At 45.1% G+C, this 25936-nt stretch overlaps 1 protein-coding gene across 2 annotated transcripts in view; it reads right to left on the reverse strand.

The window, feature by feature from the left end:
- Nucleotides 1-25936, reverse strand: part of USP32 (ubiquitin specific peptidase 32) — a 389293-nt gene that overhangs the window by 32536 nt on the left and 330821 nt on the right. For both annotated transcript variants that reach the window (XM_030222074.1, XM_030222073.1), the window contains exons 26-29: nt 23252-23463; nt 12691-12875; nt 7165-7251; nt 6328-6448 (exon numbers count right to left, since the gene is read on the reverse strand). In XM_030222074.1, the coding sequence (XP_030077934.1) occupies nt 6328-6448; nt 7165-7251; nt 12691-12875; nt 23252-23463 (605 nt within the window). The remainder of the gene's footprint in view (nt 1-6327; nt 6449-7164; nt 7252-12690; nt 12876-23251; nt 23464-25936) is intronic.

Here is a 25936-nt window from a genome sequence, read left to right on the forward strand (position 1 = left end):
TCTTTTAAATCTACCATATCCTAGTTTCATCTTGTATCCCCTGGTTCTATTGTTGTTTGAAAGAGTAAACAAATGCTTCACATCTGTCCGCTCTACTCCGCTCATTATCTTGTAGACTTCTATCATATCACCCCTCAGCCGCCTTTTCTCCAAGCTGAAGAGCCCTAACCTTCTTAGCCTTTCCTCATAGGGAAGTCGTTCCATCCCTTTTATCATTTTCAACGCCCTCCTTTGCACCTTCTCCAATTCCTTTATATCTATTTAAAGATGCGGCGACCAGAATTGGACACAACATTCAAGGTGCGGTCGCACCATGGAGCAATACAACAGCATTATAACATCCTTGTGTTTGTTTTCCATCCCTTTCCTAATAATACTCAACATTCTGTGCGCTTTCTTAGCCGCCGCAACACACTGAGCAGAAGTTTTCAACATCTTATCAATGATTACTCCCAGATCCCTTTCTAGGTCTGTGATTCCTAACGCGGAACCTTGCATGACACAGCTGTAATTCAGGTTCCTCTTACCCACATGCATCACTTTGCACTTGTCAACACATTGAACTTCATCTACCACTTGGACGCCCAATCCCCCAGTCTCACGAGGTCCTCCTGTAATCTTTCACACTCCTCCTGCGACTTGACGACCCTGAATAACTTTGTGTCATCTGTGAATTTAATTACCTAACTAGTTACTCCCATCTCTAGGTCATTTATAAATATGTTAAAAAGCAGCGGTCCCAGCACAGACCCCTGAGGGACCCCACTAACTACCCTTCTCCATTGAGAATACTGACCATTCAATCCTACTCTCTGCTTCCTATCTTTCAACCAGCTCTTAATCCATAGTAATACCCTACCTCCGATCCCATGACTCTCCAGTTTCCTCTGGAGTCTTTCATGAGGCACTTTGTCAAACGCCTTCTGAAAATCCAAATACACAATATCCACCGGCTCCCCATTGTCCACATGTTTGTTCACCTCCTCAAAAAAAAAATGCAGTAGATTGGTGAGGCAAGACTTCCCTTCACTAAATCCGTGCTGACTTTGTCTCATCAGCCCATGTTTTTGTATGTGCTCTGTAATTTTATTTTTCATAATAGCCTCTACCATTTTGCCCTGTACCGACGTCAGACTCACCAGTCTATAATTTCCCGGATCTCCTCTGGAACCTTTATTCACCCCCCTACATTGAGAAAAATGGCCAATTAACCCTACTCTCTGTTTTCTATTCATTAGCTAGTTTCTAATCCACAACAGAACATTGCCTCTTATCCCATGCCTTTTTATTTTTTTCAGGAGTCTCTCGAGGGACTTTGTCAAAAACTTTCTGAAAAACTAGATACACTACATCAACTGGCTCACCTTGATCCACATGTTTATTCATGCCTTTAAAGAAATTAAGTAAATTAATGAGGCAAGACTTCCCTTGGCTGAATCCATTATGCCTCCGTCCCATTAAACTATGCTTATCTATATGTTCAGTAATTTTATTCTTTAAAATAGTTTCCACTATTTTGCCCGGCACTGAAGTCAGGCTTAATGGTCTTTAATTTTCCAGTTCCCCTGGAACTCTCTTTAAAAATTTGTTTACATTGGCCACCCTCAAATTTTCAGGTACTATGGACAATTTTAGAGACAAGTTACAGATCACTAAAAGCAGATCATAACAACATGAAAGATTAAAATCACATCTAACATAACACTATTGAGTTATCATCCTATATAATAAAACTCACCCTCAACGTTTTGAGGACACTGACGTCACTGTCAGTTCCTCCGGGCACTTTCTTCCGGTTCGAAGGGTTCGTGGTGGTGAAGCCACCGAAATCACTGTGTTGGGGCCCCGCCCTCACGTCAAACGTGATGACGTTGAGGGCGGAGCAATGGCGTCAGTGGCTTCACAACCAACGACTCAGCACATTGAAGGTGGCGTTGGAGTGCGTTGATGAGGTCCGCAACAATGGCGGTCAGTGCCATCACAACGCCGAAGGGGTGAGCAGGGGGGGTTCGGGAGAAAAACCTTGCTAGCACCCATTTCATTTGCGCCTGAAACGGGCATATTTTACTAGTTTTTTTATAATTACATAATTCAGAAATTAAGTAGATCAGATATATCTAGATCAGTTATCATTTATATTCCTTAACTGAGCTTTATTATTAAACAGTTAGATTTCTACAATTGTATCATTAATCTGAGGTCCAAAATACTTTATAAATAGTTGTTTTTTTTATCACTCTTTCAAGAGCTTTACGTGATAATTCTCTTATTGAAATGGGCAACCCATTCCACAGATCTGGACCTTGTTTTTATATTTATCACACTTGTTTTTATGTTTATCACATAACCTAAGCTCTTTTGCTGTAGGAATTTGTAAACTAATATCATCAGCTTATCTTAATTATCACCATGGCTGATATATTGAAACAAAATCTCTCAAATAATTTGGGGTCACTCTATATGATATTTTAAAAACAAATAACACTTTAAACTGAATCCTAGCTTTCATTGGTAGGAAAAGGATTGAAAGCACTCTTTTAGTCAGCATATAATAAGGACCTGGGACAGAGGAAGGAAGGAGATAGGTTTGCTCTATCTCCCTTTAGATATAATGGGGATTCTGTACCAGGTTTAAGATGAGAGACTTTCAGGCTTATTTTCGAAAGAGGACGCCCATCTTTCGACACAAATCGGAAGATGGGCGTCCTTCTCACAGGGTCGCCCAAATCGGCATAATCGAAAGCCGATTTTGGGCGTCCTCAACTGCTTTCCGTCGCGGGGACGACCAAAGTTCACAGGGGCGTGTCAGAGGCGTAGTGAAGGCAGGACTTGGGTGTGCCTAACACATGGGCATCCTCGACCCATAATGGAAAAAAGAAGGGCGTCCCTGGCGAACACTTGGACGACTTTACCTGGTCCTTTCTTACGACCAAGCCACAAAAAGGTGCCCGAACAGACCAGATGACCACCGGAGGGAATCGGGGATGACCTCCCCTTACTCCCCCCGTAACTAACCCCCTCCCACCCTCAAAATATTTTTTTAAATATTTTTTGCCAGCCTCAAATATCATACCCAGCTCCATGACAGCAGTATGCAGGTCCCTGGAGCAGTTTTAGTGGGTGCAGTGCACTTCAGGCAGGCGGAACCAGGCCCATCCCCCCCTACCTGCTACACTTGTGGTGGTAAATGTGAGCCCTTCAAAACCCACCAGAAACCCATTGTACCTACATCTAGGTGCCCCCCCTTCACTCGTAAGGGCTATGGTAGTGGTGTACAGTTGTGGGGAGTGGGTTTTGGGGGGCTCAGCACACAAGGTAAGGGAGCTATGTACCTGGGAGCTTTTTCTGATGTCCGCTGCAGTGCCCCCTAGGGTGCTTGGTTGGTGTCCTGGCATGTCAGGGGGACCAGTGCACTACGAATGCTGGCTCCTCCCACAACCAAAGGGCTTGCATTTGGTCGTTTCTAAGATGGGCGTCCTTAGTTTCCATTATCACCGAAAATCAGAAATGACCACGTCTAAGGACGACCATCTCTAGGGACGACCTAAATTTCAAGATTTGGGCGTCCACGACCGTATTATCGAAACGAAAGATGGACGTCCATCTTGTTTCGATAATACGGGTTTCCCCACCCCTTCGCCAGGATGTCCTCAGGAAAACTTGGGCACCCCTTTGTTAGCTAGGAAGGGGAGAAGCTGAAAGTGTTCAATCTATAAAGAATGGGGATCTCGTCAAGTTCACGGAGCTCCAGGAGGACTTGGGTTACAGGATATGGATCAATTTTCACTACTTACAAATAGTACATTATCTTAAGGGATCAAGTAATAAAGGGCAATTTAGGAGGGTGTCATACCACTGGAAACATCTGTGGCTGGTTAAGATGGTCTCCAGGGGACTGATTTTGGAATTGTATGAGACAGCAAGGGCATTCAAGTTTGAAAAGTTTAGATATATAAGTGAATGGAGAGAGACATTGAGGAAAATTAGACAGAACAGTGCTGGAGAGGGATTATTGAGGGGGTTAGCAGATCATCGATCTCTGATGCAATAAAAGAGAATAGTTATAAGTATTGCTAAGATGATACTTAACCCCAGTGAGGCTTCCATACACCGTTTCCAATGGCCTCAGACAGATGCTGGAAGGGATGTGGCGAGATTTTCGTGGACCTACCCAAAAATAAAAAATACTGGGAGCAAATACAGAAGTCCCTTAAGAATTTTTTTTTAAAGGAAGGAAATCACTTTCGATCTTATTTTGGCATTGGTGGGAGGCTTGTTAAGGGGAGTTTCCAGGAAACACAAGAAGCAAAAAATAGCATGCCTGACACACCAGGTGTTATTGGTATGGCATTTTTAACCCAATCTGTACTTAGATTTTACTCCAGGTATGATACATGAGGTCTTCAGGTGATGGATGGATCAGGAGCTCCATATTATGGCACAGTTTTTACAGGATGGTAGGAAGTTAATGCCCTTTCAGGCTATCTTACAGAATCCTTCAGTATGGATCACAGATACTTTGGGTATATGCAATTGGCCCATTATTTTTCTATTCTGAATAGAGGTTGCTTTTCTCTGGGGGTTTCCACTAAATTAAAAGGTTTTTTTTAAAGAAGTAGAATCTACTAGTATGTCAGTGTCACAGTTGCATAAAGCCTTATGGGCTGTAGTGCCTCCCATAACACATGAAGTATTAGCTACTAAGTGGAATGACAAACTTGGTACGAGATTGATTTCTGCTGATATTAGTCATGCATTTAAACTTATTCCTAGGGTGGTTACAGGAGTGACTCGGCGAGAATGCATTTTACTAGAGCCTACTTCTCTCAGGTGCAGGCATACTATTCTGGGAGTATTGCCTCTGCAATATGTGTCAGGTGTGGTAATTCTAAGGGTACTCTATAGCTTGGTCCACAGGTTCACCAGTACTGGTCTAAGGTATTACAGTACTTGAGTAGCTTTCTGGGTATCGATTCCACTTTCTTCCCTGGGTATCTTATTTGGGAAAACATCTAGTTGTGGGATCTTTGGTTTGGGGAGACGACTTCTCTTTTCTAAGCCATGTATGGTTGGGAATAAATGTTTAATGTAATATTAGTTGCAAGATAAACCACCAAGTTACTGGCACTGGAGGAATCAGTTTTATTCGTTGATGCTGCTGGAAGCTAGAGACACAGGTGTAACCTTGGCATGGAAGAGGAAATTGATTACCATTTGGGACTCTTATCTTCAGAACCTCTTGCACTGAACATGAAGCATGGTGTTGAATGATTTATTGTATTTATTATTTTAGTTACATTTGTACCCCGCGCTTTCCCACTCATGGCAGGCTCAATGCGGCTTACATGGGGCATTGGAGGGTTAAGTGACTTGCCCAGAGTCACAAGGAGCTGCCTGTGCCTGAAGTGGGAATTGAACTCAGTTCCTCAGTTCCCCAGGACCAAAGTCCATCACCCTAACCACTAGGCCACTCCCTACTTATATTTATTTATGGGAGTCACTCTTGGAAAGGGGGGGTTGGGGGTGTGTCTTGGGTTTCTTTGGTGGGAGGTTATAAGAACATAGACCTTTTACTATGTTACATTCAGGGGGGGGGGGGGCGCAGGAGGATCTAGGTGAACGGATGTATAAGTTGAACATTTACACTTGGCTACTGTACAAGTTGTCTGTTCCATTCTATTTCAACAGTAAAAAAGATTTGTACAAAATAGCATGTCTGACTGCAGCAAAGGGTGAATTAGTCTCTCTCTGGAAGTAGCCTGAACATTGACTTTGAAGCAAGGAAGATTACTGCCCAGCAGCATGTGTCTCATGACAGGCTTTAACAAGAATGGAACGATGTGATATGGTGCCTCAAACAGACTGTCTTATGTACCAGAATGGGCATAGTTAGCAGCAGAAGGTTTAAGGGGGAGGGACTGATATTGTAATACAGAACAGATCTATTTGTTAGATTATCAGTCTTTATTATTCTGTTCAAATTGTAGTTTTGGTTGAATAAAAATAAAATGTATTTATTTAACACATTTGTACCCCACATTTTCCAACCAATTTGCAGGCTCAATGTGGCTAACATCAAACCGTAAAGGCAGTCGCCAATCCGGTAACTATACAAATAACATAGTGTAGAGGACAGGGGGATAAAAAAAAACAAGGTATAAAGGGCAAAAGGTGAAAGGGTAAAAGTGGTCAATACAGTACAATAATTTGCTGTGTTGCAGAATATAACATTGAAAAAAAATATAGAAATCACATGGCGGGGGGGGGGGGGGGGGGGGGGGGGATTCTAGACTCCATGTAAAGTATACAGTTTTGTAGTTGATTTACCCGTTCTTGTGATGTCTGATAGCGAAGATGCAGGGCTGTGGGGTCCCAATCCACAGCTATACAAGCATTTCCAATTAAAGCTCCATCTTCTGTGCAATCAATTTTACAGCCTCTGCAAAATCTAAATCAAGAAGAGATTCAAAAAGGCTAAAATCAATCTTTAGGAATCTTCTCTCTCTCACACACACAATTTATTTAGGTCCTCTTTTACAAAGCCATGCTACCGATTCTTGGTGTGGCAAATGAGAGGAAGCCCATTCAATTCCTATGGACTTCCTCTCATTTGCCACGTGGGAATCGCTAGTGTGGCTTTGTAAAAAAAAGCCCTTAATTGGTTAAGGCTGGTTTTGTAAACCCCAAAGCTATTTTTTTTTCCACTAAAATACACACGTTGCATTGTAATTTTCTTTACATGGATATTTGGAATCTACAGCTAGTGGAAAAAAAGAAAGAAAATATAGTATACTATTAAAACATGCCCGTTTCTTGCGTTAATGAAACGGGCGCTAGCACGGTTTCGTTCCGAACCTCCCCCCTCCCTACTCACCCCTTTCGGCGTTCTGATGGCACTGGCTGCCATTGTTGTGGTCCTCTGCAAGGCACCTTCAATGTGCTGCGTCGTTGGTTGTGAAGCCACTGACGCCGTTGCTCCGCCCTCAACGTCATCACGTTTGACACGAGGGCGGGGCCCCAACACTATTTTCGGTGGCTTCACCACCACGAAGGCTTCGAACCGGAAGGAAGTGCCCAGAGGACCTGACAGTGACGTCAGTGTCCTCAGAACGTCGAGGGTGAGTTTTATTATATAGGATATAGATTTTAGAAGAGATATTTTACCTGTACCATGGACACCAGGCACATGAATTCCCATCTTTCTGAACCACTCTTAAGGTGAATGGATACTGATACCCCATGCTGTCATCACTAAAACAGAAAACAGGAAAGCCAACATATATACCTATTTTGAACTAGTTTTTAACCACAAGTCTTTATATAGTGAACTACAATAATCAAATTGCAATATAGCAAGTGAATATACAAGAACATTTAGTGCTGAAGGCTGCAGAAGAGATTGAACCAAACGTAAAAGTCAAAGTCTAAACAGGGAATGTTTTACCACCTGGCCTATTTATAAGCACAACTAAAATTCACGTAACAGAATGCTGTGTAACTGGGTATTACAGGGGTGGATTGGTTTAGGGATATGTTTTTGTGGCTGGTTTGTAAAGAGAAGAAACTTAGATTTATCAGGGTTGAGAATGAGATAGCTTTCATGTAGCCAGTTTGTTATTTTTTAAAATTTGTCAGTAAGGGTTGAAAGATCTGTATGACAAAGATGATCTATTTTAGTGAGAAGCTGAATATTGACTGCATAAAACACCCTAGAGATTGTGCCAAGGTGAGGAGGGGTGAGAAAAATATATTGAACAGGATAGGGGGATAAGATCAAACCTTGGGGTACAAGGAGTGACTGTTGAATTATTATAATGTATGTGATATTGTCGATTCATAAAGTAAGATTTGACCCAACTGTAGACCGTTCTCGAGAGGCCGATAGAGTACAGATGCTGTAATAGTATGCAGTGATCAATCAAATTGAAAAGAAGCATTGATTGTGAACTGTGAAGTTGAGTGCGAATATATGTAACAATGCCCAATAAGTTGTTTCTGTGCTAAGATTTTAACGAAAACCAGTTTGATGTGTATGTAGGGTATGTCTTTACAATGAAGTCTAAGTTGGTGATGAACTGTGGCTTCCAGAACTTTAGCTAAAAAAGGCAAGTTAGCGATAGGATGGAAAGTACTAGGATCAGACAATGATTGAGTAAGAGTTTTAGGTTTCAGATAGACTGATGCGGATTTCCAAGAATTAGGAACTTGACCTGTGAGTAAACCGGATTGAAACATAATATGAATAAAAGGGAATAACTTGTTTAGAAATTTCCAGACAATATTCTAGAACATAAGCACAACTATCAAATACTTGTCTAGTCCTCAAGTTGTGTTATGCTGGTTGGAATAAAGCCTACTTGATTTTTGAAAGCTCACTGCATCTCTTCACTGTGTTCTTCTTACAATAACTCCAAAAGCATAAAGTTGCAGTCCCTTCCAATCAATCACAAATCAGATGGAGAAGAAAGCCTCAAATTTAAGTAGCAGTGATACATCAACAGATGAAAACTAGCTGCCTTCAATCTTATCAACATAAAAAAAAACTCTATCCGGCACTAAAACAGGAAAGTATTACCAGCAAAAAAATGCAAGGAGTTTCAATAGTTCATTGTGTACCAAATGTATAATTTCCTCTGACACCCAATCTGGCAATACATTAGCTTTCCAAATCTAGTAGTAATCCAATTCCAAATGCAGAGCAAACAGCACCCCACAAAGATCTCTGTTACGCCAGTTATATTGGCTGCTTCAGGGGAAATTCAACATGCACATCAAGGGTTCTGTAGACAATGTGCAACACTGTGATTCTGAAGAGAGCTACCAGTCTCTACTGTGACTAATTTTTTGAGAAGAGCATTGGTTATGGGAATTTTTCACTGAATTCACAGAATCACAGTGTTACACATTGTCCGGGACAGCCTGCAGAACCCTGCCCATACTTTGGCTAGAAACAAGCAAGCCCACCACCTCAAAAAAAAGCAAAAAAGCTAAGTGTAATTTTTTACCTACATGTTTGAACTTTTGATCTAGTTGCTGAGTAAAGGTGACCTGTTCTATAGGTAGGGTGATTAGGTTTTTTTTTGTGCTGTGATGGCAGGATGGCGACATTACAAATTTTGAATCTTGACTGTGGTCATGTGTAATGCGCCGAACACTGAGCACAATTTATATTATTTACTTAAGGTGATGAACATATAAAAATGTAAAATATCTACATATTATAGGAAGATAGAGTGAGAGGTTTCTTTTTAAGTTTATGAAGTTAAAATTTAATACCAAAGGAAGGAGTCGTGTGATCAACAGAGCTCTTTCGTAAAGAAACAGCAGGACTAGGAATATAATGGAAACAACCTTTATTCTTCATGGCCCGACACAGCACTGTGTTTCAGCGAAAAGCCTACGTCAGGGTCTGTGCTTGAAATCATTGAAGGATATATAACACGATGTAATCACTGGAAAACAATCTTGATAAAGACATGACCCAGGAGCAGGGGTCAGCGTGTGAATGCGCAATACAATCACACTACTCCTGCCTTTGGCATTCATTGACATAGTGGCATACGATCCTCTGCTTTTGCAGTGTTCCTCTCAGTTAAACCTTAATGCCAAGAAGTGCAGAGTGAAGCACTTGGGGTGCAGAAACCCAAAAGAGAGATACCAGATAGAAGGGGAGAGATTAGTAAGATCAACTCAGGATGGAGACCTTGGGGTGATGGTGTCCAAGGATCTGAAGAAACAATGCGACAAAGCGGCGGCCGTGACAAGAAGAATGCAAGGCTGCATAAAAAGGGGTATAACCAGCAGAAGGAGGTGTTGATGCCCCTCTACAAGTCATTGGTGAGGCCCCACTTGTAGTACTGTGTTCAGTTTTGGAGGCCATATCTTGCTAAAGATGTAAAAAGATTGGAAGCGGTGTAAAGAAAAGCTAAAAAAAATGGTATGGGATTTGAATTGCAAACCATACGAGGACAGACTTGCTGACCTGAACATGGAGGAAGGAGAAACGGGGGTGACATGATACAGACGTTCAAATATTTGAAAGGTATTAATCCGCAAACAAACCTTTTCTGGAGACAGGAAGGCACTAGAACTAGAGGACATGTATTCAGGTAGAAGGGAGGCAGACTCAGGAGTAATGTCTGGAAGTATTTTTTCACAGAGTGGGTGGTGGATACATGGAATGCCCTCCTGCGGGAGGTGGTGGAGATGAAAACAGCAATGGAATTCAAACATGCGTGGGATAAACACAAAGGAATTCTGTTTAGAAGGAATGGATCCAAAGAATCTTTGCAGAGATTGGGTGGCAACACTGGTAATTGGGAAAGAAAACCACTGCTGGGCAGACTTCTATGTTCTGTGCCCTGATCATGACTGAACAGATATGGGTGGGCTGGAGTGTAAATTTTAAGGGGCTTCGATGTTAACTTCAGAAATTCTAGTACAAGAACAATGCTGGGCAGACTTCTATGGTCTGTGCCCTGAAAATGGCATGGACAAATCAAACTCAGGTATACATACAAAGTATCACATACCATGTACAATGAGCAGACTGTTGTTGGGCAGACTGGATAGACCATACAGGTATTTATCTGCCATCTACTATGTTACTATGTTTCATCCCATAATAGAAAAATGCCATCTATAAAGCAGCACCACTACTTTACATGTGAAAATAATTGCATTGAATAAACCCATGTCTTCACAAAATCTGCCATAAATAAATTAGCAATAGAAGGTTCAAAAAAGGAGCCCATAGCAACTCTAGATAATTGCTGGTAAAAGGTATCATCAAAGAAGCAATAATTCCATGTCATAGAAAGAGAGGTAAGTTCTTAACATCCTGCATAGATTCCATTGCAGTAGTCAACATGGCTTAGTACCATTGACTGAAATAAATTACAGAAAATATCTCTTGGGAAGAAAGGTTTTAAACGCTTGAGTTTCCACATTGAATGAAACATTTTCTTTATGGTGGAGTTGACTTGGGTCGCAAGTGTAAGATTGCGATCAATGGTAACACCTAGTATTTTGACAGTATCAGAGATGGGGAGGGAATGATCTGAAGTGAATAAGGTTGTGGGTTTGTAATTGTTGTTATGGGATGAGGGGCTAAGGCAATGCGTTTTATCGGTGTTCAGCTTCAATTGAAATGAGTTTGCCCATGAGTGCATGGTGTTCAATCCACGCTTGGTATCATTAGAGATGTCTGATAAATCATGTCTAAAAGGGATGTAGATTGTAACATCATCAGTATAGATGAAAGGGTGGAGACCTTGAGTTGATAGGGATTTGGCCAATGGGATCGTTAGTATATTAAAGAGTATTGGTGATAAAGGTGAACCTTGAGGAACTCCGCAGTCTGATTTCCATGTTGTTGATATATTTGTGTTAGATTTTACTTGGTATGACCTGGTAGTCAGAAAGCTTTTGAACCAGTCAAATAATAGGTCATCTAGACTGAGAGGGCAAGAAGGCGTCTTATTGTAGCCTATATTATAAAGATAGATTGATGCCTACATGTTTTTATGAAATACCAGCACAAACCATGTCTACAATTAAGCTGACATAAATGTTTGTTTGTATTTTTATAAAGTGCACATGCGAATTGTGACTCCGACCAAACTCCACTCAAAACACACCTAAAGTGATGTATGAGGATGCTATGTCAAAATTAGTTAAACAAAAATATCCCAACAGGGAGCCCACAGCCACAAAACTTGGAAGACAACAAAAAATGAAAAATGATTAAGTAGGCAGCAAAAATAAAATATATGAAAGAGTGTGTTCAAATGTCCATTCAGCAGAGAGAATGAAAAAATACTGAGAAGTGTGCTGAGATGGCTCCCCCATGCATGTTCTGAAAAAAATTCTCAGTCTGAGTTCTGAGAAATTGCCCCTTGTCAGCATTGTTGGATGGAATCACACACTTGCCTGTCTGATTTACCCTGCTCATCAATGTAGACCAGATTTTTAGAGTCACTCACAGATAAAGACAGCTCTGAAACTCAGATAAACCAAAAACAGCTATTCCTTTAAACATAAGTTTTACTACTAAGAAGCCTTATCTATGCTGTATCTGTATGTCACTCAAATTCTATTAGGTACAACAAGTAGCACAATGTCTACCCTTAAAGGTCTCAATTAGGCTAAGTTTTACAGAACCATAGCAGATTTTTATTATCACATTTGAATGAAACACATTAATGTTGAACAATGTCTCAAAGATATGTAGAGGTGGTATCTGGAGAAACTAGAACAATCTTTGTCCTTGGTCCATTACAGCCCTGGGCACTCATAAAAAGAACTCAGACTAAGCTATGTCATGACCCAAACTCTGTCTCCACCTGCTTTCCCTGTATATAGTTGCATAATAAAGCAGGAATTACATTAGAATGCCATTGTTACTAAAATTTAATGTATATCTTGGGAGCATTAAATTCATCCAGTTGGTTTGGCAATAGGCAAAAGGATACAGATATTTCAGGTTGAATAAAAAAGGTGAATTTCTAATATTCATAACACACAGAGTCAGCACACACAGAGGGCATTCAATTTGTAGGTATCAGAATATAAATAAAAGCTAGAAAAATTAACCTCCGATTCGCTGAGCAGGAATGGAAAGAATATTAGATTACTTAATTTATTTATTGGGATCTATTATCCACCTTTATGAAGAGATTATGCACTCACCAGTCTTGTGCATGGTTACTAGCTTCCTGAGGAGGAAGGGGGCTGGCAAGCCGAGATACCTGAATCCACACAGCATCATACAGGTCTTTTTTCCGGGTGTGTACTGTACATGGGACAATCAGGGGCATTCCAAAAAGGCTGGGGCGATTTTTCTGAGATGACAGGAAATAAAGTTCTGTCCTCATCTAAAGAAAAAAAATGAAAGAAAACATGAAGCAAGTTTCTTTTATCATCGACCTCAGCTCCTGCATTAGTTTAAATGATATTACTGTCACTCTGCTCTCTTCTTGCCAGGGATTCGAGCTGCTTGTTGTACTAAGTGATTCTGAAAGATGACCTTATAACAAAAAAGGAAGGATTATCATGATTATTTAATGGTCCATCTATGAGACTAACCTAGTCCCTCTCTCTTTTGCAAGCTACTCAAAATATCTGGAGCTTAAAAAAAAAAACTTTAGTGATACACTCCAACAGCAAACCTATCACAATATAGAATGTTATAATTTCTCTCTGTATAAATCTTAAATCACTACTATTTATCCTACAAAGAATATCACTTGAAGGACTCTTAGAGGGGCATAATCGAAAAGGGCGCCAAAGTTTTCCTGAGGACATCCTCGCAGGATGTCCTGGCAAAGGGGCGGGGAAACCCGTATTATCAAAACAAGATGGGCGTCCTTCTTTCGTTTCGATAATATGGTCGGGGACGTCCAAATCTTGAAATTTAGGTCAACCTTAGAGATGGTTGTCCCTGATTTTCGGCGATAATGGAGACCGAGGACGCCCATCTCAGAAACAACCAAATCCAAGTCATTTGGTCGTGGGAGGAGCCAGCATTCGTAGTGCACTGGTCCCCCTGACATGCCAAGACACCAACCAGACACCCTAGGGGGCACTGCAGTGGACTTCAGAAATTGCTCCCAGGTGCATAGCTCCCTTACCTTGTGTGCTGAGCCCTCCAAACCCCACTCCCCACAACTGTACACTACTACCATAGCCCTCATGGGTGAAGGGGGCACCTACATGTGGATACAGTGAGTTTCTGGTGGGTTTTGAAGGGCTCACATTTACCACCACAAGTGTAACAGGTAGGGGGGATGGGCCTGGATACCCCTGCCTGAAGTGCACTGCACCCACTAAAACTGCTCCATGGACCTGCATACTGCTGTCATGGAGCTGGGTATGATATTTGAGGCTGGAAAATATATATTTAAAAACTTTTTTGAGGGTGGAAGGGGGTTAGTGATAACTGGGGGAATAAGGGGGGGGGGGGGTAATCCCCGATTCCCTCCGGTGGTCATCTGATCATTTAGGGCACATTTCTGTTGGTTAGTCGTAAGAAAAAAAGGACCAGGTAAAGTCGTCCAAGTGTTCGTCAGGGACGCCCTTCTTTTTTCCATTATCGGTCGAGGATGCCCATGTGTTAGGCACGCCCCAGTCCCGCTTTCAGTACACCTCCGACATGCCCCCGTGAACTTTGGTCGTCCCCGCGACGGAAAGCAGTTGAGGACACCCAAAATCGGGTTTCGATTATGCTGATTTGGGTGACCTTGTGAGAAGGACGCCCATTTTCCGATTTGTGTCGAAAGATGGGCGTCCTTCTCTTTCGAAAATAAGCCTGTTAGTCTTCTAATACAACAAGAGGCATTTGTGAGACAAGTGCCCTGTGAAAGAGATACACTGCTGTAAACACGTCTTCAAAGGTCTCCCAGTAATTGAGGTCTAAGTATTTGGAACTGGCATTCTTCTAAGCAGAAGCTTTTGATGTGGCTCCTTTGGAAACCTGCGGAATCTGACATCTGACACTGCTGGGAATATTGTTGGCAGCTATGAACTGCCAAAAGAATCATGCTCACCACAAGAGATCTTGAAGCAATTAAGTGGGCATAACCCACTATTCATACCCGAGGAACGCTGGGCAATGGTAAGAAATATGAAAAGCTGGAATGTACAGTTCAGGAGGAAAATTAAGCAGCTTTCTTTCACTGAACTTGATAAAACAAATGTCAGTTCTCTTACAATACCCAGTTGCTGAAGTAGAATGCAGACAATAAAGCACTCAGTTAACCTGTTCTGACATTTGCCTTCCTACAAATGTTGACATCTTTACAAAAACAAAATGTTGGCATCAATGGCGTTCCTAGCCTGGATGGCACCCGGGGCAGATCGCCGATGCGCCGGCCCCCCCCCCCCCCCCCCCGCGAAATGACACCTTCTCCCCCCAGCGCACACCACTGGGGGGGGGGGTGCCGCTCCCTCTGCCCACAGGCGCGCGCCGCGGCACCCCCCAGCTGCGTGCACCCGGGGCAGACCCCCCCCCCCCTTTGGTACGCCACTGGTTGGCATTTATTCACTTTATAATACTGAAAACAAAGAATATTTTAAAAAACTGATCAATGATACTCAAAGTTTTTTCTGTGGCTTTATTAAATAGATAGAGAATCTGATAGTTGGAGTACTGAATGTTTCTGTCGTGAAATGAACTGAAGATCCAGCATTAAGACACAACTTTGTGTACAAGATGAGTTTGTGTATGGCCTTACGTTTATCACCCCCAAGCCAAAGGTTATGCTCACAGCTCAACAGGAAGGTTACACTCTCTGCCACCAGAAGGCATATAATCACATGCAGTAGACTATTTGGGTAGGATTCTACAGAAGTAAAGGATGACAACAGAACACTAACTAGCAATGCAGCAAAGCTCTGAGCCTCACTTAAGCCTGGTGATATGTAGAAGGATGGAGCCCCACTTTAAAACAACCAAAGCAAAACAGTAGGGCAATAAAACACAAGACCCAGTCCAATAAAAGTTGGAAAATCATTTTAATATTCAGTTCAATGTACGTCTGTGGCACAAATGGGAAGACTCAACACGGCCATGCTTCGGCAACCAGTACCTGCGTCATGGCCATGTTCAGTCTTTTGAGTCTTCCTGTCTGTACTACAGACATTCATTGAAGGACTGAATATTAAATGCTTTTCAACCTTATATTGGACTGGATCTTGTGTTTTATTGTCCTACTGTCTCGCTTTGGTTTTTTGTTTGCCTCACTTAAGCCTTCCAGAATCACACACATACAAACACAAACTTCACACCTGCTCCACCCAAACTATAAGCTCAATAATGGATATGTTTGGTGTGAATATCAGTATACACAATTTTGTCAGCACATGTACTTATAGGTGAATTCATCTGCGCAATTTCTAAGAGCTAGTTTCTGGATATAAAACATAATTTGAACAATGGAAAATGCTTTAAAAAATTATCCCCACATTTTCTGAATTTGCCTGACATGACTGGGACCTTCTGGATACACATAAGTACATCCTCCTCTCCCTTGTTCAACCAACTTACCCACATCCAGCTGACCACCTCTTTATTCGCTATATTATAACTGTATCCCACTCTATGTTACTTTGTAAACATGAAATACTATGTAAGCTGCACTGAACCCGCTTATAAGCGGGAAAGTGTGGGGTATAAGCGTTATAAATAAATAAATAAATAAATATAATACGTGCAAGAGCTGTGTATAACTGGGTAAAAGCCAATAGCATGAACTAGGGTTGCCAGCCACTCATAAATGTTCATACTCCTCAAAAAGTGTTTAAAAATTAGGTTGTTGTTCACTCTACCTATTTAGTGGTCTAAGGAAGAGAACAGAATTACCTGACTGAAATAATTCCTATATATTACTTTCTCTGTATTTCCGGCAAGTTGTTTTATCGCTTGTAAAAATTTAAATGGTTCTAAATAAAAATAAAAAAAAAATTAGCCTGTTTGTAAAGTGGCAATTTTCCAGTTCTCAGAATTGAAACTCTTTGCGAATGGACTTTTGCTGTGAAACTAGTTGCAAATACAAAGTACCCACATAGAATTGGCACTTTTTCTGTGGGTGCTTTTCATGTATAACAACATACATGAACAAAGCGAATGCTACATACCTGTAGAAGGTATTCTCCGAGGACAGCAAGTTGATTGTTCTCACTGATGGGTGACGTCCACGGCAGCCCCTCCAATCGGAATCTTCACTAGCAAAAGCCTTTGCTAGCCCTCGCGCGCCGATGCGCACCGCGCATGCGCGGCCGTCTTCCCGCCCGAAACTGGCTCGTGCCGGCCAGTCTCATATGTAGCAAGACAAAGACAAGGGAAGACACAACTCCAAAAGGGAGGCGGGCGGGTTTGTGAGAACAATCAGCCTACTGTCCTCGGAGAATACCTTCTACAGGTATGTAGCAATCGCTTTCTCCGAGGACAAGCAGGCTGCTTGTTCTCACTGATGGGGTATCCCTAGCCCCCAGGCTCACTCAAAACAACAACCATGGTCAATTGGGCCTCGCAACGGCGAGGACATAACTGAGATTGACCTAACAATTTATCCAACTAACTGAAAGTGCAGCCTGAAACAGAATAAACATGGGCCTGGGGGGGGGGGGGGGGGGGGGGAGTTGGATCCTAAACCCCGAACAGATTCTGAAGCACTGACTGCCCGAACCGACTGTCGCGTCGGGTATCCTGCTGCAGGCAGTAATGAGATGTGAATGTGTGGACAGATGACCACGTCGCAGCTTTGCAAATCTCTTCAATAGTGGCTGACTTCAAGTGGGCTACCGACGCTGCCATGGCTCTAACATTATGAGCCGTGACATGACCCTCAAGAGCCAGCCCAGCCTGGGCGTAAGTGAAGGAAATGCAATCTGCTAGCCAACTGGATATGGTGCGTTTCCCCACAGCCACTCCCCTCCTGTTGGGATCAAAAGAAACAAAAACAATTGGGCGGAGTGTCTGTTGGGCTGTGTCCGGTCCAGATAGAAGGCCAATGCTCTTTTGCAGTCCAATGTGTGCAGCTGACGTTCAGCAGGGCAGGAATGAGGACGGGGAAAGAATGTTGGCAAGACAATTGACTGGTTCAGATGGAACTACGACACAACCTTTGGCAAGAACTTAGGGTGAGTGCGGAGGACTACTCTGTTATGATGAAATTTGGTGTAAGGGGCCTGGGCTACCAGGGTCTGAAGCTCACTGACTCTACGAGCTGAAGTAACTGCCACCAAGAAAATGACCTTCCAGGGCAAGTACTTCAGATGGCAGGAGTTCAGTGGCTCAAAAGGAGGTTTCATCAGCTGGGTGAGAACGACATTGAGATCCCATGACACTGTAAGAGGTTTGACGGGAGGCTTTGACAAAAGCAAACCTCTCATGAAGCGAACAACTAAAGGCTGTCCTGAGATCGGTTTACCTTCTACACGGTAATGGTATGCACTGATTGCGCTAAGGTGAACCCTTACAGAGTTGGTCTTGAGATCAGACTCAGACAAGTGCAGAAGGTATTCAAGCAGGGTCTGTGTAAGACAAGAGCGAGGATCTAGGGCCTTGCTGTCACACCAGACGGCAAACCTCCTCCATAGAAAGAAGTAACTCCTCTTAGTGGAATCTTTCCTGGAAGCAAGCAATTTGCGGGAGACACCCTCTGACAGACCCAAAGAGGCAAAGTCTACGCTCTCACCATCCAGGCCGTGAGAGCCAGAGACTGGAGGTTGGGATACAGAAGCGCCCCTTCGTCCTGTGTGATGAGGGTCGGAAAACACTCCAATCTCCACGGTTCTTCGGAGGACAACTCCAGAAGAAGAGGGAACCAGATCTGACGCGGCCAAAAAGGAGCAATCAGAATCATGGTGCCTCGGTCTTGCTTGAGTTTCAACAAAGTCTTCCCCACCAGAGGTATGGGAGGATAAGCATACAGCAGACCTTCCCCCCAGTCCAGGAGGAAGGCATCCGATGCCGGTCTGCCGTGGGCCTGAAGCCTGGAACAGAACTGAGGGACCTTGTGGTTGGCTCGAAATGCAAAGAGATCCACCAAGGGGGTGCCCCACACCTGGAAGATCTGTCGCACTACACGAGAATTGAGCGACCACTCGTGAGGTTGCATAATCCTGCTCAACCTGTCGGCCAGACTGTTGTTTACGCCTGCCAGATATGTGGCTTGGAGCACCATGCCGTGACGGCCAGCCCAGAGCCACATGCTGACGGCTTCCTGACACAGGGGGCGAGATCCGGTGCCCCCCCCCTTGTTGATGTAATACATGGCAACCTGGTTGTCTGTCTGAATTTGGATAATCTGATGGGACAGCCGATGACTGAAAGCCTTCAGAGCGTTCCAGACCGCTCGTAACTCCAGGAGATTGATCTGCAGATCGCGTTCCTGGAGGGACCAGCTTCCCTGGGTGTGAAGCCCATCGACATGAGCTCCCCACCCCAGGAGAGACGCATCCGTAGTCAGCACTTTTTGTGGCTGAGGAATTTGTAAAGGACGTCCCAGAGTCAAATTGGACCGAATCGTCCACCAATACAGGGATTTGAGAAAACTCGTGGACAGGTGGATCACGTCTTCTAGATCCCCAGCAGCCTGAAACCACTGGGAAGCTAGGGTCCATTGAGCAGATCTCATGTGAAGGCAGGCCATGGGAGTCACATGAACTGTGGAGGCCATGTGGCCCAGCAATCTCAACATCTGCCGAGCTGTGATCTGCTGGGACGCTCGCACCCTCGAGACGAGGGACAACAAGTTGTTGGCTCTCGCCTCCGGGAGATAGGCACGAGCTGTCCGAGAATCCAGCAGAGCTCCTATGAATTGTAGTCTGTGCACTGGGAGAAGATGGGACTTTGGATAATTTATCACAAACCCCAGTAGCTCCAGGAGGCGAATAGTCATCTGCATAGACTGTAGAGCTCCTGCCTCGGATGTGTTCTTCATCAGCCAATCGTCGAGATATGGGAACACGTGCACCCCCAGCCTGCGAAGTGCCGCTGCTACTACAGCCAAGCACTTCGTGAACACTCTGGGCGCAGAGGCGAGCCCAAAGGTTAGCACACAGTACTGGAAGTGACGTGTGCCCAGCTGAAATCCCAGATACTGTCTGTGAGCTGGCAGTATCGGGATGTGCGTGTAGGCGTCCTTCAAGTCCAGAGAGCATAGCCAGTCGTTTTCCTGAATTATGGGAAGAAGGGTGCCCAGGGAAAGCATCCTGAACTTTTCTTTGACCAGATATTTGTTCAGGGCCCTTAGGTCTAGGATGGGACGCATCCCCCCTGTTTTCTTTTCCACAACGAAGTACCTGGAATAGAATCCCAGCCCTTCCTGCCCGGATGGCACGGGCTCGACCGCATTGGCGCTGAGAAGGGCGGAGAGTTCTTCTGCAAGTACCTGCTTGTGCTGGAAGCTGTAAGACTGAGCTCCCGGTGGACAATTTGGAGGTTTTGAGGCCAAATTGAGGGTGTATCCTTGCCGGACTATTTGGAGAACCCACTGATCGGAGGTTATGAGAGGCCACCTTTGGTGAAAAACTTTCAACCTCCCTCCGACTGGCAGGTCGCCCGGCACTGACACTTGGATGTCGGCTATGCTCTGCTGGAGCCAGTCAAAAGCTCGTCCCTTGCTTTTGCTGGGGAGCCGAGGGGCCTTGCTGAGGCGCACGCTGCTGACGAGAGCAAGCGCGCTGGGGCTTAGCCTGGGCCGCAGGCTGTCGAGAAGGAGGATTGTACCTACGCTTACCAGAAGAGTAAGGAACAGTCCTCCTTCCCCCCAAAAATCGTCTACCTGTAGAGGTAGAAGCTGAAGGCTGCCGGCAGGAGAACTTGTCGAAAGCGGTATCCTGCTAGTGGAGCTGCTCTACCACCTGCTCGACTTTTTCTCCAAAAATGTTATCCACATGGCAAGGCGAGTCCGCAATCCGCTGCTGGAGCCTATTCTCCAGGTCGGAGGCACGCAGCCATGAGAGTCTGCGCATCACCACACCTTGAGCAGCGGCCCTGGACGCAACATCAAAGGTGTCATACACCCCTCTGGCCAGGAATTTTCTGCACGCCTTCAGCTGCCTGACCACCTCCTGAAATGGCTTGGCTTGCTCAGGGGGGAGCTTGTCCACCAAGCCCGCCAACTGCCGCACATTGTTCCGCATGTGTATGCTCGTGTAGAGCTGGTAAGACTGAATTTTGGCCACGAGCATAGAGGAATGGTAGGCCTTCCTCCCAAAGGAGTCCAAGGTTCTAGAGACCTTGCCCGGGGGCGCCGAAGCATGCTCCCTAGAACTCTTAGCCTTCTTTAGGGCCAAATCCACAACTCCAGAGTCGTGAGGCAACTGAGTGCGCATCAGCTCTGGGTCCCCATGGATCCGGTACTGGGACTCGATCTTCTTGGAAATGTGGGGATTACTTAGTGGCTTGGTCCAGTTCGCCAGCAATGTCTTTTTGAGGACATGATGCATGGGTACTGTGGACGCTTCCTTAGGTGGAGAAGGATAGTCCAGGAGCTCAAACATTTCAGCCCTGGGCTCGTCCTCCACAACCACCGGGAAGGGGATGGCCGTAGACATCTCACGGACAAAGGAAGCGAAAGACAGACTCTCGGGAGGAGAAAGCTGCCTTTCAGGAGAGGGAGTGGGATCAGAAGGGAGGCCATCAGACTCCTCGTCAGAGAAATATCTGATGTCCTCCTCCTCCTCCCATGAGGCCTCACCGTCGGTATCAGACACAAGTTCGTGGACCTGTGTCTGAAGCCGTGCCCGGCTCGACTCCGTGGAACCACGGCCACGGTGGGAGCGTCGAGAGGTAGACTCCCTCGCCCGCACCGGCGAAGCTCCCTCCGCCGACATCGTCGGGGAGCCTTCCTGGGAGACTACCGCAGTCGGTACCGCAAGCGGCACCGATGTCGGAGACCTCACCCCGGGCAAGGGGCCAGCCGGCGCCTCACTCGACGGTACCGGTGGCGCAAGCACCCCCAGTACCGGAGGGGAAGGGCGCAACAGCTCTCCCAGGATCTCTGGGAGAACGGCCTGGAGACTCTCGTGCAGAGCGGCTGTGGAGAAAGACATGGAAGCCGATGCAGGTGTCGATGTCAGAGTCTGTTCCGGGCGTGGAGGCTGTTCCGGGCTGTCCATAGTGGAGCGCATCGACACCTCTTGAACAGAGGGTGAGCGGTCCTCTCGGTGCCGATGCCTACTGGGTGCCGACTCCTTCGGCGACCCAGAGCTCTCGGTGCCGACACGGGAAGGGGACCGGTGTCGATGCTTCTTCGACTTCTTGGGACGAAGCATGTCACCGGAGCTTCCCGGCACCGACGAGGAGGACGTAGAATCCAACCGTCGCTTCCTCGGGGCCGAGGCTGAAGAAAGTCGGTCTCGGGGGGGGGGGGGGGGGGGGCTGTACCGCAGGAGCCCTCAGGGTAGGGGGAGACCCACCCGAAGGCTCACCGCCACCAGCAGGGGAATGGACAGCCCTCACCTGCACTCCAGACGAAGCACCACCGTCCGACGACATCACCAGACGAGGAGGTCCCGGTACCACCGACGCTGACGCAGCCTTCCGATGTCTCAGCCCCGATGCAGAGGGTCGATGCCTCGATGCACTCGATGCAATCGCGGCCGAGGATGAAGGTCTGGACGCTGGCGACGTCGATGCACTCGATACTCCCGGTGCCGATGCCGACGAAGAGCCCGAGAACAAAACGTTCCACTGGGCCAATCTCGCTACCTGAGTCCGCTTTTGTAAAATAGAGCACAGACTACAGGCCTGCGGGCGGTGCCCAGCCCCCAGACACTGAAGACACGACGCGTGTCTATCAGTGAGCGAGATTACCCGGGCGCACTGGGTGCACTTCTTGAAGTCGCTGGGAGACTTCGATGTCATGGGCGGAAAAATCGCGCCGGCGAGATCAAAACTCGTAATGGCGAAGATGGCACCACAAAAGAGGGGAAGAAAAACTTCGAACCAAGGCCTCCAAAGGGCCTACCCCAACGACGAAAGAAAACTTAACGGGGCAAAAACTAGAAATATAGGAAGGGGAACAGACCGAAAAGGTCTCCTTCCGAATGTTTTTTTTTTTTTTTTTTTTTCTCGTAGCGAAGTCCAAAAAAGACGCGCGAGGTCGACTTTCGGGGCGCGAACGGCGTAAACACGACCGTACCGAACGCGGACAAAAGAAGACTGGCCGGCATGAGCCGGCTTCGGGCGGGAAGATGGCCGCGCATGCGCGGTGCGCATCGGCGCGCGAGGGCTAGCAAAGGCTTTTGCTAGTGAAGATTCCGATTGGAGGGGCTGCCGTGGACGTCACCCATCAGTGAGAACAAGCAGCCTGCTTGTCCTCGGAGAATATAATCTACATTTCTGTCTGTTCTTCCCTACCCATTGTGAACTAATCCTTTCCCTTCACTCCTGCGCCTATTCTAGCAACACTGAGGCAAATCTATACTCAAGGCCAGTACAAGAGTTACTGCACTATATGTTGGTAGTTGACAAAAAAGAAAGCCCTTAGTTGAAATGTTTCTTGGGGTTTGAGAACCCTGATGGGGGCCCACAGAGAAAAATAGAGTCACAATTTTCTTTCCTCACTTCAGCCTCTTCTACCTTATGTGACCTATTATCACTCAACTGAAGCTGAGTAAACTCAAAATACAAATCATGTTTCTGCAATAAAAATGCAGAGTGTTGGACCATTCTAATGTGACCTACCTGCAGTGATGTCAACAAAAACGTTTGACAAGTGGTGGCCTGTGTTCTACTCACCATCTTTCTATGAACTGCAATGATATATCCTATGAAGGCGTTATCTAAAAGGGCTGGCACATGGCCATTCAGGACTCCATTCGAAAGAGGTTTGTCTGTTCCACATGGCACTACAGTATTTGGCAATCCATTAGGAATCAGCACTGGTCTACACACATCACCATTTGAAGTAACGTTGCGTATTCCGCTGGCAGGGGGCAATGTGCAGGAATCTGAAAAAGTCAAGCAGAAGCTCCTTTTTAAACACTTGACCTCCATGCAAATGTTCTCTTACTAGGTTTTCTGCCAATGTTGGATAATTAAACCAATTCCATCTTTCAAACTCAAATTTTATAACTATAAAGCTGCAGCCACTTTGCCTCTAAACTTCTTACACAAGAATCTGAAATGCATTCTTAACACTCTTCAAACCCAGTTGAAGAAATATGTGTTAAGATTTAGATGTAATGCATTTCAAACTCATGTACTGTTAAGTAAAGTTGAATATAAGCTGCTCTGTGTACTTAAATAGTTACAGATATTAGACTAAAATATTGCTCTTGTTAATTAATCTAATTTTACTAATCTTACGCTTAAATTTACTTTAATAATTGCTGTTCCTATTTGGTTAATTGGAGGGTGGCCAATGTAATGTCAATTTTTAAAACGGGTTCCATAGATGATCTTGGAAATTACAGACCATTATGACCGACTTCAGTGCTGGGCAAAATAATGGAAACTATTATAGAAAGAATAAAATTATGGAACACATAGAGAAAGATGGTTTAATGACACAGAGCCAGCATGGAATCAGCCAAATGAAGTCTTTCCTCACCAATTTACTTCATTTCTTTGAAGATGTGAATAAACATGTGATAAAGGTGAGCTGGTTGATGTAGTGTGTCTAGATTTTCAGAAAGCTTTTGATAAAGTTCCTCATGAGAGACTACTGAAAAAATTAGTCATGGGATAGGGGAAGCGACATCACCGAGCGCGATGGATGCCTAGGCAGAGAGCTCTGGCTAGCCTTTGAGCAAAAACAAGCACCACCGCAGTGTTGCACTCAGAAAATATCTGAACATAGAAGCGTAACAGAAATGCTCCCTAACCGTAACCAGATGAGTTCCCAGGCATCGAAGCTGGATCTGTCCGGGTTCGCATACGCGGGGCCTACCGCATCAACCCACGCGAACGACGGAGAAACGCGAGCACCTGATCCTAAGGCGCAACAAGTCACCCAGAATTCGCCGCTGCTGTTCCTCTCTGGTGGATCTATAGAGCAGGACCCGAAGCCCCTACAAGAGATAAAGCAATGGCTGCAGGAGATAAAGATAGACCTAAAAGCGGCGCGCAATGACCTAGCCATATTAGGGGCAGATCTGAGAGGTGAGATCAGGGCGTTGGGACACCGAGTGGAGGAGACAGAAGAGCGACTTGAAGAACATGTGGAGTCTCTTAACACACTAGCACAGCAAAGCAAGGAGACACAGGCTGAGGCACGTCAAATATGGGATAAGATCGAAGACTTGGAGAACCGAAGCCGACGCTGTAATGTATGCTTTCGGGGCCTGCCCAACTCGCCATTATATTCTGACTGTGATACAAAAAATGGCAAGTGCATTGCTGGCAGAGGTACAGATAACACTAGATCCCGCAGAAATCCACATAGAGCGAGCGCACCAGTCCCTGGGGACCCCAAGATCCAATAAACCTCGTGACCTGATAGCCTGTTTTTCAGACTTCAAGATAAAAGAAAAAAATCATGCAAGCCTCCCGCAAGATAGCGGACTTTAAATGGGACAGCTATCAAATCAAAATATACCAAGATCTACACTGAAAAGGCAGGCAGAACTAAACATTTCACACAGTTCCTGCGCTCTCAGGGAATTCGATACAGATGGGGTTACCCATTTGCCTTGAGATTCTATAAAGAAGGCAAGCTACATTTGATTCAGACAATTCCAGAGGCAGCAGGAATATTCCCAGAAGCAGCTGCTGGTAAAGAGAATGGCATTAACCGGTCCTCAACACTATCAAAAGAGGCTCGCCCGCGTTGGTAGAGAGTCACGGCGGAAAAGGGCTGCCTACAGCGCCAGCAGTCGGACACTGCTCTAAAATCTGCAAGCTTTAAGGTGAAGGCATGAAAATAACTGTGATTATATTTGACAAGATTTATTTGGATTGAGACCTACTAGAGACTTAGGCCTCCTGGTGAAGTCTGGAAAAAGCATTAATACTGGTCCCAGTGAGCCATGGACTGGGAACTCTGACTGCCGCAGGTGGATTAAAGGTTTGAAGCTCTGATTGACAGAAAGGTGGGAGTCACTTCCTTCTAAGGCACCCTCATGTTTGGGAAAGAGAGGTGCCAGATTAATGAAGGAGGGATGGGAGGTGGGATGGATGTGGGAAGGATTGAGGGAGAGGGGTTATATTGCTCTACTGGAATGGTGACAACTCCTCAGATGTTTAGCATAATGTTGCAAGTTTTAGCAATGTGCACTAACTTGGTTAATGTAAAAGATATGTCATGAATGATATTACCTTTCTTACGTTTAATGTTAAGGGGTTAAATTCACCGGTAAAGCAACAATTTCTATTTAAAGAAATCCGACACCTGCATGCAGATGTGACTTTTGCACAAGAAAAACTTTTACTCCCAATCCATGAGCACCTGTGTGGGCATAGTAGATACTACCACCTTTATTT

The sequence above is a fragment of the Microcaecilia unicolor genome, chromosome 13 (genome assembly GCF_901765095.1).
Source record: "Microcaecilia unicolor chromosome 13, aMicUni1.1, whole genome shotgun sequence".
Taxonomy (NCBI): Eukaryota; Metazoa; Chordata; class Amphibia; order Gymnophiona; family Siphonopidae; genus Microcaecilia; species Microcaecilia unicolor.